At 36.8% G+C, this 16,643-nt stretch overlaps 1 protein-coding gene across 4 annotated transcripts in view; it reads right to left on the bottom strand.

Annotated features, from left to right (window-relative positions):
- The window catches only part of PSMA8 (proteasome 20S subunit alpha 8), a 123,261-nt gene that overhangs the window by 28,643 nt on the left and 77,975 nt on the right, over positions 1-16,643 (bottom strand). For 2 of the 4 annotated variants that reach the window (XR_012032439.1, XM_072829097.1), the window contains exon 1: positions 11,779-11,978. The exons of 1 other annotated variant lie outside the window; for it this stretch is intronic. Coding sequence is in view for 2 of the 3 variants with exons in the window: in XM_072829097.1 (XP_072685198.1) it covers positions 11,779-11,880 (102 nt within the window). In the remaining variant the exon portion in view is untranslated. Of the gene's footprint in view, positions 1-11,778; positions 11,981-16,643 lie in introns of those variants that run through there. One more of the 4 variants, XM_072829099.1, reaches the window with a different exon arrangement.

The raw sequence follows: 16,643 nt of genomic DNA, 5'->3' as shown, positions 1-16,643 counted from the left end.
TTTATAAAATCAAATTAAAAATTAATTATGAATTCATTTAAGAGGTTCAAAAAGGAATAAAAGTATTTAAGCTTACAAGGTGAAGTAAGGAAAAAGCAGAAATTAATGAGTATGGAGAAAACAATAAAACTGATAAGTAATACCAAGAAATAGTTTTTTTAAGATAATGAAGAGATGGCTCAGTTAATCTAACCAAGAGGGGCAAGTGTAAAAAATGTATACAAGTGTGAAAAATCAAGAATTTAAAAATTGTAAGTCTAAGCCAACCAATGTGAAAACCTGAGTGAAAAGGATGACAGACTAAATTCAAAATTGCCCATGCAGACTCAAGAAAATATAGAAAACCCCAGTCTCCCTAACAAACATGGAATAATTTCAAAAACAAGTGTCATGCCTGGAAGGTTCATGGATGAATTTTTCCTGATCTTCTGTTATGGGTAATTCTTATGTCATTTAAATTATTCCTCTTTTTTGGAAAGCTATGTAACAATGTTAAAATCTGGCAAATAAAACACTTTCTTTTTTCTAAAATATTTTATTTGTTTATTCATGAGAGACAGAGAGAGAGAGAGAGGCATAGACACAGAGGGAGAAGCAGGCTCCCTGTGGGGAGCCCCATGTGGGACTCCATCCCAGGAGTCCGGGACCACACCTGGAGTGAAAGGCAGACGCTCAACCGCTGAGCCACTCAGACATCCCTAAAACACTTTCTAGGTAAATAAAAGTACTAATGATTTTCACTTAGGAAGAAAATTGATGTCAAAAATTCTTTTAGCTGATGTCAAAAATTCTAAACAAGATATTTACAAATAGAATCTACCAATACAGGAAAACAGTAATATACCATAAACATTTACAGTTCTGTGAATTTTAGGAATGTCAATAAGAGTAAATCTTTTAATATAAATGTTATAACAGACAATGTGGAAGATCTGTTATTTTTGCCCCTCTGATAACAACAGCACTTCAACTGTTCTTGGAGAAATACTGAGTCTTTAACTGAGGCTGTAATGTAGCCCAGCCTCATCAAACAGTAAGTCCTTAAAGTTTTGCTGAAAGTGTTTGGAAGACAGGATAATTCTTTACCTATTGCTAGGAGCCTGGGTCCCAGGACTATTTAGGAGCCACCTCTTGGAAAGGTCACATCTGAGACTGAAAGTAATAAGAAGGAAGCAAGAGGTGGAGAAGGAGATAGAAGAAAGGAGGAGAAGAAAAACAGACACCTACCAGTTCTGGGGATATCATTTAAGACCCTACTAGCCATATAATTGAGCCTAAAAGGAAAGTTTACTCCTGCTCCCTTTGGGTAAGGGAGTAATACAGATGACCCTTGAACAATGTAGGGGTTAAGGATGCCAACCCTATCCCTTCATGCAGTTGGAAATCCACGTTATAACTTTTGACTCCCCCAAAACTTAATATTTAATAGCCTATCGTCACCTGGCAGCCTTACCACTAACATCAACAGTTGACTAACACATATTCTGCATGTTATATGTATCATATACTGTATTCTTACAATAAATTAAGGTAGAGAAAGAAAATATTAAAATCATAAGAAAAAAAGAAAATCATAAGGAAGAGATATACATTTATGGTACTATATTGTAAAAAATTTGAGAATAAGTGAATTCATGTAGTTCAAACTCATCCTCAGTTTTTGTTTAAATCAGTTTGAGTTGGCTTTCTGATGCCTGTAACTGAAATAGTCCTGACTAAAACAATTAAATAGCAGAAAGCAAATGATAAAAGCTATAAAAGCATTTGATAAAATTCAACACCCACACCTAGTTTAAAAACAACACTGAAAAGCAGGAAGACTATTTGTAAAGACTCTTTCATAACTTGTTAGAAGTATCACAAACTTGTGGTGGTATCTCTCCCATTCAAGTATATGTATGGGGGTGACAACTGGGTAGAAGCCAGTGGCACAGGTGATAAATTAATTCACTAGAAGCAGAACAAAGGAGATAGAGGTTTATTAAATATATTGCGAAGGGGATCCCTGGGCCGCACAGCGGTTTGGCGCCTGCCTTTGGCCCAGGGCACGATCCTGGAGACCCGGGATCGAATCCCACATCGGGCTCCCGGTGCATGGAGCCTGCTTCTCCCTCTGCCTGTGTCTCTGCCTCTCTCTCTTTCTCTCTCTGTGACTATCATAAATAAATAAAAATTTAAAAATATATATATATATATTTAAAAAAAATATATTGTGAAGGAGTAGCGAGCAGAACAGTAAAGGAGAGGCTGTCTGCCAGGAGGCAGTGGGTGGGGGCCATATTTGAGGGGGCAAGGTGAGGGTGCATCTGGGTGGCTTAGCTTAGTCTGTTAAGCATTCAACCCTTGACCTCAGCTCAGGGCTTGATCTCAGGGTTCAAACCCCATGCTGGGCTCCATACTGGATGTGGAACCTACCTATAAAGTAAATAAAATAAAATAAAATAAAATAAAATAAATAAAATAAAATAAAATAAATAAAATAAAATAAATAAAATAAAATAAAATAAAATAAATAAAATAAATAAAATAAAATAAATAAAATAAAATAAATAAAATAAAATAAAATAAAATAAAATAAAATAAAATAAAATAAAATAAGGGGTGCCTGGGTGGCTCAGTCGGTAAGCATCCGACTCTTGATTTCAGCTCAGGTCATGACCTCAGGATCCTGGGTTCAAGCCCTGCATCAGGCTCCATGGTCTGCATAGTGTCTGCTTGAGATTCTCTCCCTCTGCCCTTCTCCCTGCTTGAGCGTACTCTCTCACTCAAACAAATAAAATATTTAAAAAATAAAATAAAAAATAAAAATAGGGGTGCTTGGGTGGCTCAGTTAAACATCTTCCTTTTGGTTTGGATTGTCCTCTTGGGGTCTGGGGCTCGATCCCCGTGTCAGGCTCCCTGCTAGACAAAGAGCCTGCTTCTCCCTCTCCCTCTGCCTGCTGCTCCCCCTGCTTATGCTATCAAATAAATAAAATCTTTAAAAATAAATTAATTAAAATAAATAAAATTAAGGGGGAAGGTGAGGAGGTAGAGGGACATATGGAATTTTCCCCTTTTTAAACTGTGCCTGGTTGTAAGTAGCCCATTGATTAGTTATGGCCTATGGATATTTTGAGTTGGGTTGCCTGATGGGCCTGTCTGTAGTCAGCCAGGAGCCTGGGGGTCACTGTGGGCCCTTTTGCTTTGATCAAGTTTCCGTTGCTCAAGCCTGTTGTTGGTCTTTACAAAACTGGCAGCCAGAATCATCTGAGAAAATGAGTCATCGTCCATTCTAATGTTCAAGTCAAAAACCCAGTTATCCTTTATAGCTCCTCCTCTCACACCATCCATTTCCAATCAATTACCTTGTTTTTGTCCATTTTACCTACAAAAGTTATCCAACTTCCCAACAACACTCTAGTATAAGCAACCATCATTTCTTGCCTGGACTATAAAGGACTGCATAGCCTAATAGATTTTTCACTTTGTACTTTTCTACTCTCTCCACCTCTCCATCCTCCCACCCTCATCCCATACTGCCACCTAGTCTTCACAAGACTCCCAGGGTGAACATTTAAAAACTTGAGTAGGGTCAAATTGCTCTCCAGTTGAATATCCTTCCACAGCACTCCACTGCACTTAGAAAATGTTTTTAAACTCTTTAGTCTTAAAAAAAAAAAAAAACAACAAAAAAAACTCTTTAGTCTTTCCTATAAAGCTGGGCATGATCTAGCTCCTGCCTATTTCTCCAATAGTATGTCATTGTTATTCTAATTCTAGCCACTTACCTTCTTATTTTATTTTATTTTTTTCATTACCTTCTTTCAAGACTTTTTCAAGCACAATTCTGTTTCCCTCCTCTGAATTTTCATACGTAATATTCCCTCTGCCTGGAATGCTTCTCTTCCTATTTCAAGTCTCAATTTCCATTTCACCTCAAGGAGTCCTCCTCTATCATTCTTTAAACAACAACCTGTTCTTTTCTTTCAGTCAACACATTCATAATTATTTGTCATTATACTTGTCTCTCCAAATAGTAATATCTCTGAAGGCAAGGAAATAGATGAATCTGGAAAGTGGGACACTCCATTGAATAATTAACCCTGTCTCTTCAAGAAGTCAAAGCCATGGGTCCCTGGGTGGCGCAGCGGTTTGGCGCCTGCCTTTGGCCCAGGGCGCGATCCTGGAGACCCAGGATCGAATCCCACATCAGGCTCCCGGTGCATGGAGCCTGCTTCTCCCTCTGCCTGTGTCTCTGCCTCTCTCTCTCTCTCTCTCTCTGTGACTATCATAAATAAATAAAAATTAAAAAAAAAAAAAAAAAAAAAAAAAAAAAAAAAAAAAGAAGTCAAAGCCATGAAAAAAAGAGGAGATGCTGTTCAAGGATAAAACAGATACCTAAGGGCTAAGCACAGTACATGGACTTTAGATTCAGACTCAAACAACACAATTACAAAGAGATATTTTATGAGCAGTGTGGGAAATAAGAAGGTAGACTAATTAGAAGTGATAATGGTCTTAAGAAACAACTTTATTGAGACGCCTGGCTGGCTTAGTGGTTGAGCATCTGCCTTTGGCTTAGGGTGTGATCCTGGAGTCCCTGGATCGAGTCCCACATTGGGCTTCCTGCATGGAGCCTGCTTTCCCCTCTGCCTATGTCTCTGCCCCTCTCTCTGTGTGTCTCTCATGAATAAATAAATAAAAATCTTTTTAAAAAAAAGAACTTTATTTTTCAGGGATGCATGCCAAAATACTTATTGATGAAATATCTTGTTATCTGGGATTTATTTTAAAACACTCCACTGAAGAATGAATTTCAACCTATACTTCACACTATATACAAAAGTTAACTCAAATAGATCACAGATTTAAATGTTAAATGCAAAACTATAAACTTCTGGGAAAAAATACAGGAGGAAAATTTTGGGATATAGGCAAAGGGTTCTTAAACTTGACACCAAAAAATATGAACCATAAGAGGAAAAATTGTTAATCTGGGTCTCATCAAAATTATAAACTTTGCTCTATCAAAGTCCATGTGAAGATGAAAACACCAGCTACAAAGAGGGAGAAAATATTTGCAAACCCATATCTGACGAAAGACTAGAATCTAGAATATATGAAGAACTGTCGAAACTCAATAGTGGAAAAACCAATCCGGTTAGAAAGTGGATAAAAGACACGAAAGATATTTCACTGAAGAAGACATACAGATGGCAAATGAGCACATGAAAATCTGTTTGACATCATTAGCCATTTAACAACTGATTTAAAACCAAGATGAGGTATCACTATACACTTATCAGAATGAATAAAATGAAAAATAGTAACACAAAATGTTGGTAGGGATGTAAAATGATACAGCTACTCTGGGAAACAATTTAGTAGTTACTTATAAAACCAAACGTGCAATTACCATATGATCCAGTAACTGCAGTTGATTTATACCAGAGAAATAAAAACTTATGTTTACACAAAAAACTTCTATAAATTTTTAGAGCATATCTATAAATAATAGCTCCAAACTGTAAATAACCCAAATGTTTTTGAACATTTGGTACATCCATACTGTTACACACTTTGGTACATCCATACTACGGAATACTACTTAGCAATAAAACGTTGATACATACAACAACTTAGATGAACCTCAAGGGAAAAAAAAGCAAATCCCAAAGGTTTCATACTGTATGATACCATTTACATAATATTTTGAAATGAAAAAAATTTAGAAATGGTGAACAAATGACTGCCTCTGGAATGAGGGCTATGAATAGGAGGGTGTGTGGGGTGGGGTAAGGAGATGGGTATGGTTATTTTTTGGGGGGGTGTGGTTATTAAACAACAGCTTACGGAATCCTTGTGGAGTTGGGACTGTTTTATATTTTGACTGTGGAAACAAGAAAGTACACAGGCAATAAAAATCTGACAGAACTTAATGTATATACAAATTAGTACAAGTGATACTGGAGAAATCTGAATAAAATAGGTAAGCTTGTATCAATGTCAATAACCTGGTTGTAATATTCTGCTATAGTTCTGCAAATGCTACCATTAGCAGAAAATGGGAAAAGTACACAAGGAATCTCTATGTATTATTTCTTTTTTTTTTTAAGTTTCAATATTTAAGTAATCTCTACACCCAACATGAGGCTTGAACTCATGATCCTGTGATCAAGAGCTGCATGCTTTACCAACTGAGCCAGCTAGATGCCCCCAAATCTCTATGTTTATTATTTCTTACAACTGCATGTGAAATCTACAATTATCTCAATAAAAAATTCAATTAAAATTACTCCAATGGAAAGAGGGAAAAGTTGGGGAAAGATAAAACAGGTTGGTAAATGTTGATAATTGCTGGAGCTGGGTAATAGGTATACAGAGGTTCATTATGGTATTCCCTTTATATCTTTGTGTGTTCAAAATATACCATAATATAAAGTTAAAAATAAATAAAATAAACATAAAACAAACAAATCTTGAATTTCTCTATCGGCTTTTTCTCACCAACAATTTAAACACATGCTAAAGTCTCCCTTATCTTTTTTTTTTAAGATGTATTTATTTACTCATGATAGACAAACAGAGAGAGAGAGAGAGAGAGGCAGAGACATAGGCAAAGAAGAAGCAGGCTCCATGCCTGGGAACCCAACGCAGGACTTGATCCCAGGTCTCCAGGATCACACCCCAGGCCAAAGGCGGCGCTAAATCGCTGGGCCACCCAGGGATCCCCAAGTCTCCCTTATCTTAAACAAAGTCTTAAAGACCACTTCACTTCAATCTCACTCCTCTCTCAAACCCTTCAAGCCCAAATATTGTCATCATCCCTTAGCTGATGGCAACATGGTTTCTAGCCCCACTCCTCTCAGAATTTAGTCAAGGTCGACTACATGCAAGTTACTAAAGTCTCTTATGGTTGTGGGCTAAACTCTACATAGTACATTAGTAAAGAAGAATACTCAATAATACTCTTTTACTTGATCTTCAACATACATTTTGAGCAGGGGAGAGAAATGATGCAGTCAAAATTACTATCTCCAGCCCAGATCAATCTCCTGAGTTCCAAACACATATATTTAGATATACTCATGCCTCATAGTCTCTGTGGGTCAGGAATATGGACACAGTTTACCCTCTGGTTTAGGGTCTCTCACAAGCCTACAATCAAATTGCCCTCTAGGACTGCACTCATGTCACGGCTCATGAGGGACAATCCATTTCCAAGCTCGCTTGCGTGATTGTTAGATTCAGTTCCTCACAGATTGTTGGGACTAAGGATCTCAGTTTCTTACTGTGTCTTGAACAGAAGCTTCTCTCAATTCCTTGCTACATAGGATCCTCCATAGGGCAACTCAAAATGGCAGCTATGTTTCACAAGAACAAGCAAGCAAGAATGAAAGAGGATGAACAAGAGATAAGTCACCATCTTTTTGTAACTTAGCCTCTAAAGTGACATCCCGTCACTTTTGCCTATCCCATTCCCTAGAAGCAAGTCACTAGATTCAGCCCACACCCAAGGGGAGAGGATTACACAAGGGCATGAGCACCAGAAAGTGGGGATCACTGGAGGTCATTTTAGAGGTTACCTACTATAGTTCCCATAAGCATCTCAACCTCAACAAGTCCAAACCTCAATCCTTCAGTCAAACTTAGAGCTTCATATTCCCTAAGAAATAGTAGGGCCATGTACTAAGAGGCTAAATCCTCTTTCTTCAGTACCTCCTACTCTCCCTCCCCCATACCACATAAATAATAAGCAAATTGTATCAAATATACCACTAAAGTTTCTCTGGAATCTGCCTTATTCCCACTTCTGCTCCAATTATCTGTCAGCTGGATTGCTTCACAGACTCCTATATGGTTTCCCTGCTTTCAGTCTTGATATCATTCAATCCACTGACTACCCTGGAGTCTGAGAAATCTTTGAAAAATAAAAACATGAAAAAAAAATCTGAATGTGGTATTCCTCTACTTAAAAACTTGTACTAGTAAAGATCATTTCTCACTAAGCATACTGAGACAGCACAGAGCTGGACTTGGAATAAAAAGATCTAGGGACTATAGTATTTACTCTCTGTGTATTGGCCTTTTGCTCTCTTTATGTAGAGAAGCTTTCCCTGATACAGAAAAAAAAGATGGCCACTGGCAATCTTGGACACACATCCTAACAAGTTATCCCAGATTAAAAAAAAAAAAAAACTACCACTATCTCTAGTCTAAAAAGTCCTAAGGATGGACTTATATTGGCTAGATTTGAGTCGCGTGCTCATCACTGTGTCCAGGAGAACAGAAACTATAAATGATTCTACCTGGGTCATGTGAGTACCTCTGTGCTTGGACAAATGTAGACTGTTACTAGAAGGACAGATCAGTAGTGATCTAGAGAATGACAACAGGTACATTAAAACTCTTCAAAGCCTCTTATTTCCTTAAAGTCATTCTATGATACAGCCCCTCTTTCTAGCTTTACTTTTTTCTATTTTCACATTGCTTCAGCAATCTGGAATGCCTTCCAATTCATAGAATATAGTTACTTTTTGTTATTTGGTCTTCTACATGCTATTTCCTTTGTCTAAAATACTCTTTCTTCTTTCCACTTTTCAACCTGGCTACCATTCATCTTTCAAGTGTCTATTTATATACTACTTCCTCAGGAGAACCTCCCTAACACCTAGAGTTCCTATACTCTCTCCCCCTCATAATACTCATGATGACTTTAGGCCTTGTTAGGACTATTTACTTAATCATCCAAAGTGCCTGCTAGATAGTAAGCTCCTTAAGGACAGGGAGTGAATCTATCTTATTCATTCTGAAACCCTAGGACCCAGCACCATGTTTGGCATACATAAGTGTATCAACAAAAATGTCCTGAAATAATAAACGAATGCACTAGAAGAATCACAGACAAAAGTGAAGGGAAAAGAGAAAATGAAGAGATAGTAAATAATAGCTTTTAAGTACCTGCTGTGAACCAAACACTGTGCAAGATGCTTAACACACATTATTAGCTCATTTAATTTTCACATCAGCCCTATGAAGCAGGTGCTACTTTGCTACCTATTTTACTATTAAACTGTAGCTGAGAGAAGCTAGTTGCCTTTTGCGTTATATACCTGGCTTCCACATTCATGGTACTGACAGCTACTTAACATAAAAGTATTTATTGAATTAACTGCATGATACAATGCAAAGAGCAGAGGCTTTGGAACTGGAAAAAAATTAAGTGTGAATATGGGCTCCATCACTTTCTAGCTGGTTACCTTCAGCAAGCTATCAAAGTTTCTGAATCAGTTTCTACACATATAAAAAGGGGATTAAATACTATCCTTAACATTACATAACGTACACAAAATACTTGGTACAAAGGAAACTCTACTTAAAGGCTTACTTTTTACCTTGCCCCTCCACTGTAGTGTATCATGTGGTAGAAATACAGGAAGAATTATGCTACCTAGATTCTGAAAGACCTTACTATCCAGTTGGTATGAGAAGACTATTAAATATACCTGAAATTAAAGAGAATACATGGCCAAATAGGAGATACTCTACAATGCTATGTGGTACATATTATAAATTCAGAAAAAGGATATGAGCCATGATGCCTGGAGGAGATCAGAGAAGGCTTCATCAAGGAGAAGAAATGTACAGAGATTGTCTGAGGATAAATAAGAGAGAGTGTGGCAAAAATGAAAGTGTTTTCTCTTCTACCCACAAATATATGTGAGTAAAACCATGAAGCTACCCCATTAATTACAGAGGGTGGATAAGGATTATAGAACACTTTGATGGCCAGAATGTGAAGCTAAGATTTGAAAAAGCAGGAAACATGGAGCTAGTAATAGTTTGGGGTCAGGCAAAGGACAGGATGAGGAATGATAGTAAATCTTACCTTTTTCATGGGAATACTGCAAAGGATTCATTGGTTTTTGTTTTTTGTGTTTTTCTGAAGAAAGGTATTACCTCTCCAAAATGCTATTCAAACGTATTTTTCATTTACAGAAAAAGAAACTAAAGGAAAAAGAAAAGGCCCTTGCCTCACTTTGTGCTGTAAGATAATCACCAAGAACCCAAGTCTCTAATTGTGGTTCCTATAACTTCTTTATTACTAAATAATATTTCTTTTTTTTTTTTCATTCATCTACTGGCCAAAACTAGCCAACCTTGGGCTTATTTACAACTCATTATAACAACTGTTGTTTATAGACAGAATATTTTCTAACATATTTTAATAAAGAAGTGCCATTATAAACTTTACCCCACATAAAAGGTCATAGCACCCTCAAGGAAACACAATGAACAAAGATGCAAATTATAATTTCAGAATCCTGAGATAAAAACTTGTCTCATCCTTCCAATGTATCTTTAAAAATGCCCACTATAGGTATCTTTATATCCTTACCCTTTTACAGCTCATTACAAAGGAACTATCAATCAGTTCTATAGCATTCTTAAAACATTTTAAATGAGCCAACGTGGCTTCTTATTACACCCCAGTCTTCTCCCATTACTTCCTTTATTTTAGGCTCTAAAACTTGGGCATTATTTTCTAACCATATGCTTCATGCCTTGCTGGGGATTACACAACTTTTTGTTTTTATCAAAATGGTACCCTTTTGGTTTAAGCTACATCAGGCCTTTCTTAAATTTACAATTCTAAAAAAATTACTTATAAAACAGAAGCAAAACTAGAGGGCCCAATTAAATAGAAAAATACTTAAAAAATGGTAAGATTCTTGCTAGTGTTTTTTTTAACCACTTTACATTTGATAGATTTATAATAAAAGTGAATTATTTCCTTCCATAACTAAATTGGTATGGAAAGTAAGGGAAAATAGAGATACTGCTAGACTCAGAAATGCACTGTGTATTCCCATACCTAGGGTCTCAATTTCCAAAATACACAACAAACATGCTCATGAAATTCGAGAGATTAAAAAAAAAATTGTTTCTTTCTGAACTCACAGGTTAGGACTTAGAAGATTTGGGGTAATAGTTCCTTGGTCACCAGGGTAGTTTTGTCCTTTTTAATTTTTACAAATCATTATGATTATTAAATGTAATTAAAATTTGGCAGGAGCATTACTGCTACCCTGAATATTTGAAAGTTTTTTCAGAAATGTGGATACGTAAATATGAAATAGGGAATCATCTTTCAAGAAATTCCAGCATTATTTGAACAAACAAAGAACAAAGTGGCAAAAGAATGGGGGAGATTTTTGGTGCTTAGAGCGTCTAAAAGGCTGCCAAATATTCGGGTAAAAGTCTCTTAGGACAATTACTTTTAGCAGGTGGAAACGTATGGCAACTGGCTTAGCGTTCTTGACCATTTCCTTGGCAAAGGATTCAATTTTACATGGATTTGTCCGTATTTCAGGGCAGGCATGGCATAAACTACTATTAAACAAGAGTGCCCATATGAAGGAACCGTCACTTTTCCACGCATCTACAGATTCCTGAGGAAGTGCATTCAGGAAGGCTTTTACTGGCTGGAAGAAGTTTTTTCTTCCCTTATTGTTAGCATAAATACCTCTTCTAAATCCAAGGCTTCAACTCACACCCTAGTTTTAGGTCTGTAGCTATCGTTCTTCAAAAGCAGCTGCACACCTATGAAATCTACCGAATTTTACTCCGCCGCTTCCAGCCCAAATTTCGGAAAGGGCGTCTCTCCCAATAAAAAGAAGGCCGCAATTTTCACAAGTGGGAGACTCGCCTTTTCTGACTCCCTACGCCGGGGCCTCGGGCTGGGGTAGCGGGGTAAGGAAGGCACGGCCGGGGGCCGTGAAGGAGTTGTTCGCTCACCGCCGTGGATCCTTTCTTCACTGCTTCCTGGGCATATTCCACTTGGAAAAGGTGTCCATCTGGGGAGAAGACCGTAATTGCCCGGTCATACCGCGATGCCATGGCACACGCCTAGGCCAATTCCTGCGGTGTCAACGACGCTGCCGCTGGAGAGACGTGCGCAAGAGCCACTGCGGCTGCCACGTGCTACCCGGAAGTGCTTGCCCAGGGCCTCGAGGTGCCTCCCGGAAGTGCTCGCGCAAGCCCCCGAGATGCCTTCTGGGAGTCCTGGCGCCCTCGGAGCGGCGCAGAGGTCCTGGTTCCCGCCTCGCTGGCTGTGCGCGGCTGTGCCCTGTGCCCTGGGAGGGCAGAGTCCCTCTGCTACCCTTACGCCTGGTGCACGCTTCCCAGCTCCCCGCCACGGTGTTGCCCCACGGTGCTGTCAGATCACTCCAGTTACAAAAATGACGGCCAAGACGAGGGCTTCGCGAAGAGAAAGTCAACGATCAGGTATTTTGGTTTTCGCAAACCTGGCAGAGCACCGGTGGGAAGTTAAATTTCAGCCTCTTCAGTTTAGCTTCAAGTTGTAAATTTCATTTCTCGCTCTCACGTGTCTTAACAACGTTTAAGTCAAGGAGAGAAATTAAAATTTTCGAAGTAGTGGGTTTTGTTTTGTTTTGTTTTCATTTTCTGCCTGTGAATGCAGAGGATTTTTATTTTCTGCTAATGACAGGAATTAAGATGATACTATTTTATTTATTTATTTATTTATTTTTTTTTGATACTATTTTAATCAAAGAAATTCTTTTAAAGTCCAAAAGTATGCTACTTAAAAAAAAAAAGTATGCTACTTAAAAGATTTCTGCAAATGTAACGATAGTAGAAAGTCTTTAAACAGGTGCAACATTTCTGCCTGTGAAACAACTCTTGTCTCTTTGTCCTCATTTATAAAATGGGGATGTTTAAAACGCGGTGGCAAAGTGTTACGCTCAGGTTTACATGTGTTTGTAGGCATAAATAATTTAAAATGGTGTCTGGTGGGTAGTAAAAGGTAAGTTTAGCTATTATTATTGCTTTCCATGTAGTATTTAATATATATTGTTTCCCATTGGGGAGGATCTTACCCTTGGTGAAATGAACCTTAACTAAAACAAAGAAAAAAAGAATAATTACCTACAAAAGAGAAAAACTCAACACCTTTAATTCCTAATATTTAATTCAGAATTTTAGTTGACTACTAAAAGCAATTTGTATTTACCTGCCATCTAATTTCTTAATATTAGAAACTATTGAAAAACTTGGCTCTACTGAAAACAAAATAGTAATTCCTAACCAAAACAACTCGCTCTACCTTTTCAAGAGTTCATGAAATTTTACAATGAATGTTATGTTACACCAACATTTACAGGAAACTATTATGTAAGAAGTGTTTTAGCATTTTATTAAGTAATCATAATTTATTCTTTGAAATACTTACAAATGACGGGAGACTTCAGAAAAATGCAGAGAGGTCCCCTCTACCCTTCACCCGGTTTCCCTCTATGGTAATATCATACATAACCTATGGTACAATAGCAAAACCAGGAAATGGCATTGTTAATAATCCACAGAGCCTATTCAGATTTTACCACTTATATATGCACTCATTTGTGTATGTGTGTATAGTTCTATGCAGTTTATAGCCACTGCCACAATCAAGATACGCAACTGTTCCATGACTATAAAGATTACTTGTGCTGTCCATTTAACAGTCATGCCCATTTCTCCCCTGCTCCCAACTCCTGGAAACCATTAATCTGTTCTTCATCTGTCTAATTTTGTCATTTAAAAAATTTTACACTGGTGGAATCATATGGTATGTAAATTTTTTGTGACTTTTAATTTTAAGATAATTATAGATTTACAGGAAGTTGTAATCAAATCATCGTAACAGTGTTCCCTTGTACCTTTAATTTAGTTTACCCAGTTTGTTACATTACACACAATATCAGAACTAGGAAATTGACATCAATAGGAAATATGTCCATAGCTTTCATTGGAAGACATTTGAAAGTGTTACAATGTATTATAGATGTATTTCAGCAATGAGATAGTATCGAAATCTTGACAAGGATTACTTTACACACTTAGGGTTCACATTGACACTACAACTTAACAGTGAGGCTTTGGGTAGGTATATTTCAGTTTCCTAAAACCTACTTTTCTGACCTGTAAAAGGGGGATAATAATACTGACTTCCCAAGATTGTTGTGAAGAGCAAGTGAAATAACATATTAATGTATGAAGGTATTACCTATCACAGATAAACACTTGAAAGATGTTAACTCTTGTTGTTAATCATTGAGCTAACTAAAATTAAGATTATTCTATAAGTGAGAAGTTAGGAAGAGTAAAAATGTAGCATGAACCCACTTATATATTTTTTAAATGTATCTACAAACATAATTCTAAATCTATAGAGAAAAGAGTGAGAGGGCATACATCAAGTTGACAAGAGTTTTTTTCTTTACAGGAATCCAGAGATTGGAAAGAGAATGAGGAGATATGGTAAGGAAGGAGAAGTTACTGTTTTAAACTTAGTATCTGTATTTTAAAAATTTTACAGCAAGCATAGTTTACCTTTATACTTAATAAAGACAGTGTAAACTAACAGTTTAATGCCTAGAGACTTCCTGCAATGACAATCATGATGGTTTCATCCAGATCTCCTATTGAGAACTACTAGAAATACTGGACAAAAAAATTTTTTAAATATATATTCTGACTCCAATAGCTAACAAAGAATGAAGAGTTGTGATGCCAAGATTCAGAAGATGAGTAACCCTTGCAGGGGTAAGCCTAGCATTTTCTTCTTGAAGTATTTTCCTATTTGCAGTGGCTAGGTGAGTAGTGAAGCAGGCTTTTGATAGACAGAAATTAGATTTCAAAGTCAGTCAAGGTATAGGGTCAAGGTGAAGATGTTGTAGACTTTTTGTTTGGGACCCAAAGAACCACAACCCAGAACTAAGAGTGAACCCAAAGTAGACCTCTTCTTACAAGAACTACCACTAAGTTTTTCATCACCTTAGTTAAAGATTGGAATAAAGCAGTTGATGAAGAGAACAAAAGTAACAGAAATGTAGGTAAAATTAAATCTCCTAAAAAAAATTTACATCTCCTTGCAATTCACAGCCCACTGATGAATACCTGAGACATGTAGAGGGTGACATTCCTCAAGGAACTCATGGCTGCCTTAATGTTGATGTTTTATTAGAGACTAAAAGCAACATTATCTTAATAGCTAGCCCTCCAAGGTCCTGGAGACCTTGCTCTCAACAAGCACAAATTCCTTAGAGACTTCTGTTACCCATAACCCCCACCAACTAGAAAGTATACAATCAGTCACTCCTCACAATTCTGGTGTAGTTCTTTCTGCCCATGGATCCTTTCCCCATGCTATATAATAAAAGCACCTTTTGCACTGAAAATGCCTCAAGAATTCTTTTTTTGACCATTCACTTGGCAGCTCCATCACCAATGTTTCTCAAACTGTGGTCTGCAGATCTTTGAAATTACCCTGAAATCTTTCAAGGAATTCACAATATCAAAACTATAGTGATAATACTGAAATAGTATTTGTCCTTTCATGATACGAATATTTACATTTGCAGTGCAAAAGAAATGGGTAAAACTACTGGAACCTTAGTATGAATCAAGGCAGCAATACCAAACTATACTAGTATCCACTGTATTCTTTACCACTAAGCACTCATTTTTAAAAAATGCCAATTTCATTTAAGAATGTTATTGAATAAGCAGTAAATTATTAATTTTATCAAATCTTGACTCATGAGTACTTATATTTTTAGTTTTCCAGAATGGGAAGTATACTTAAGGTACTTCTGCTGCCTTCAAAGTAAGGTGGTTAGCTTGAGATAAAGCACTTTTGTAAATCTTTGAGTTGCTAGCTGTACCAGCCCCCTTTATCATGGAATATCATTTATACCTGAAAGAGTGACTGACATATGGTTATTCAGAGTTAGATATTTGGGCAGACACTGCTGAAAATAAACAATATTAGCCTATCACTCTAAGAAAAACAACAGACGGTATATTTCCAAAGATAAAATTCAAGTTTTGGGGCCACCTGCCTTTTGCTCAGGTCATGATCTCCAGATCCTGGGATTGAGCCCTGCATTGGGCTCCCTGCTCAGCAGGGAGGATGCTTCTCCCTCACCATCCCCATGCTTGCTTGCGTTCTCTCTCAAATAAATAAATAAATAATCATTAAAAAAAGGTTTAAGCTTTTAAAGCAAAAATCAGAATTTTGAAAAATTTATATCCATCACCATGAACTTGACAATTTGTCCATAATTAACTACTTTACTGATGAGATTGGTGGTGTTAATAAAATGTGATTTTTTTTATATAGTGCTACATTTGGAAAATATGCATAACTCAGTGAACCAGGATCTTCCAGTGACCAAAGCATAAATCATACACAATCATGCAAAAATAAAAAAGACATTCAAATTCCTACACAGACTAGTAGATTTTAATGTAAAAAGAGTACTAAAATTTCATTGATGTGATTTTAGATGACACATTTCAACTAACTTTAAGAACTATCACATTTTGAATGTTGGTCTAGTAACAAAGAGTATCCAGTGATTGAAATCACTGAATAATTGATCTGAAGTGACTAAAAAGGCTATAAAAAATGTTGTTTTCCAATATATTTTGGTGACATTGTTTCCCCAATATATTTCAACCTAAATAACATTTTAAAACTGTTTGAATGTAGAAGCAGATCTAAGAATCCAGCTGTATTCTTTTAAGCTGGATATTAAAAAAGATTTACAATTTCATTATTCTCATTAATGGTTTTAAATTTTGGAAAATACAGG

This window comes from Canis lupus, chromosome 6, assembly GCF_048164855.1.
Source record: "Canis lupus baileyi chromosome 6, mCanLup2.hap1, whole genome shotgun sequence".
NCBI lineage: Eukaryota > Metazoa > Chordata > Mammalia > Carnivora > Canidae > Canis > Canis lupus.
This window is presented reverse-complemented; position numbering and strand designations above follow the sequence as displayed.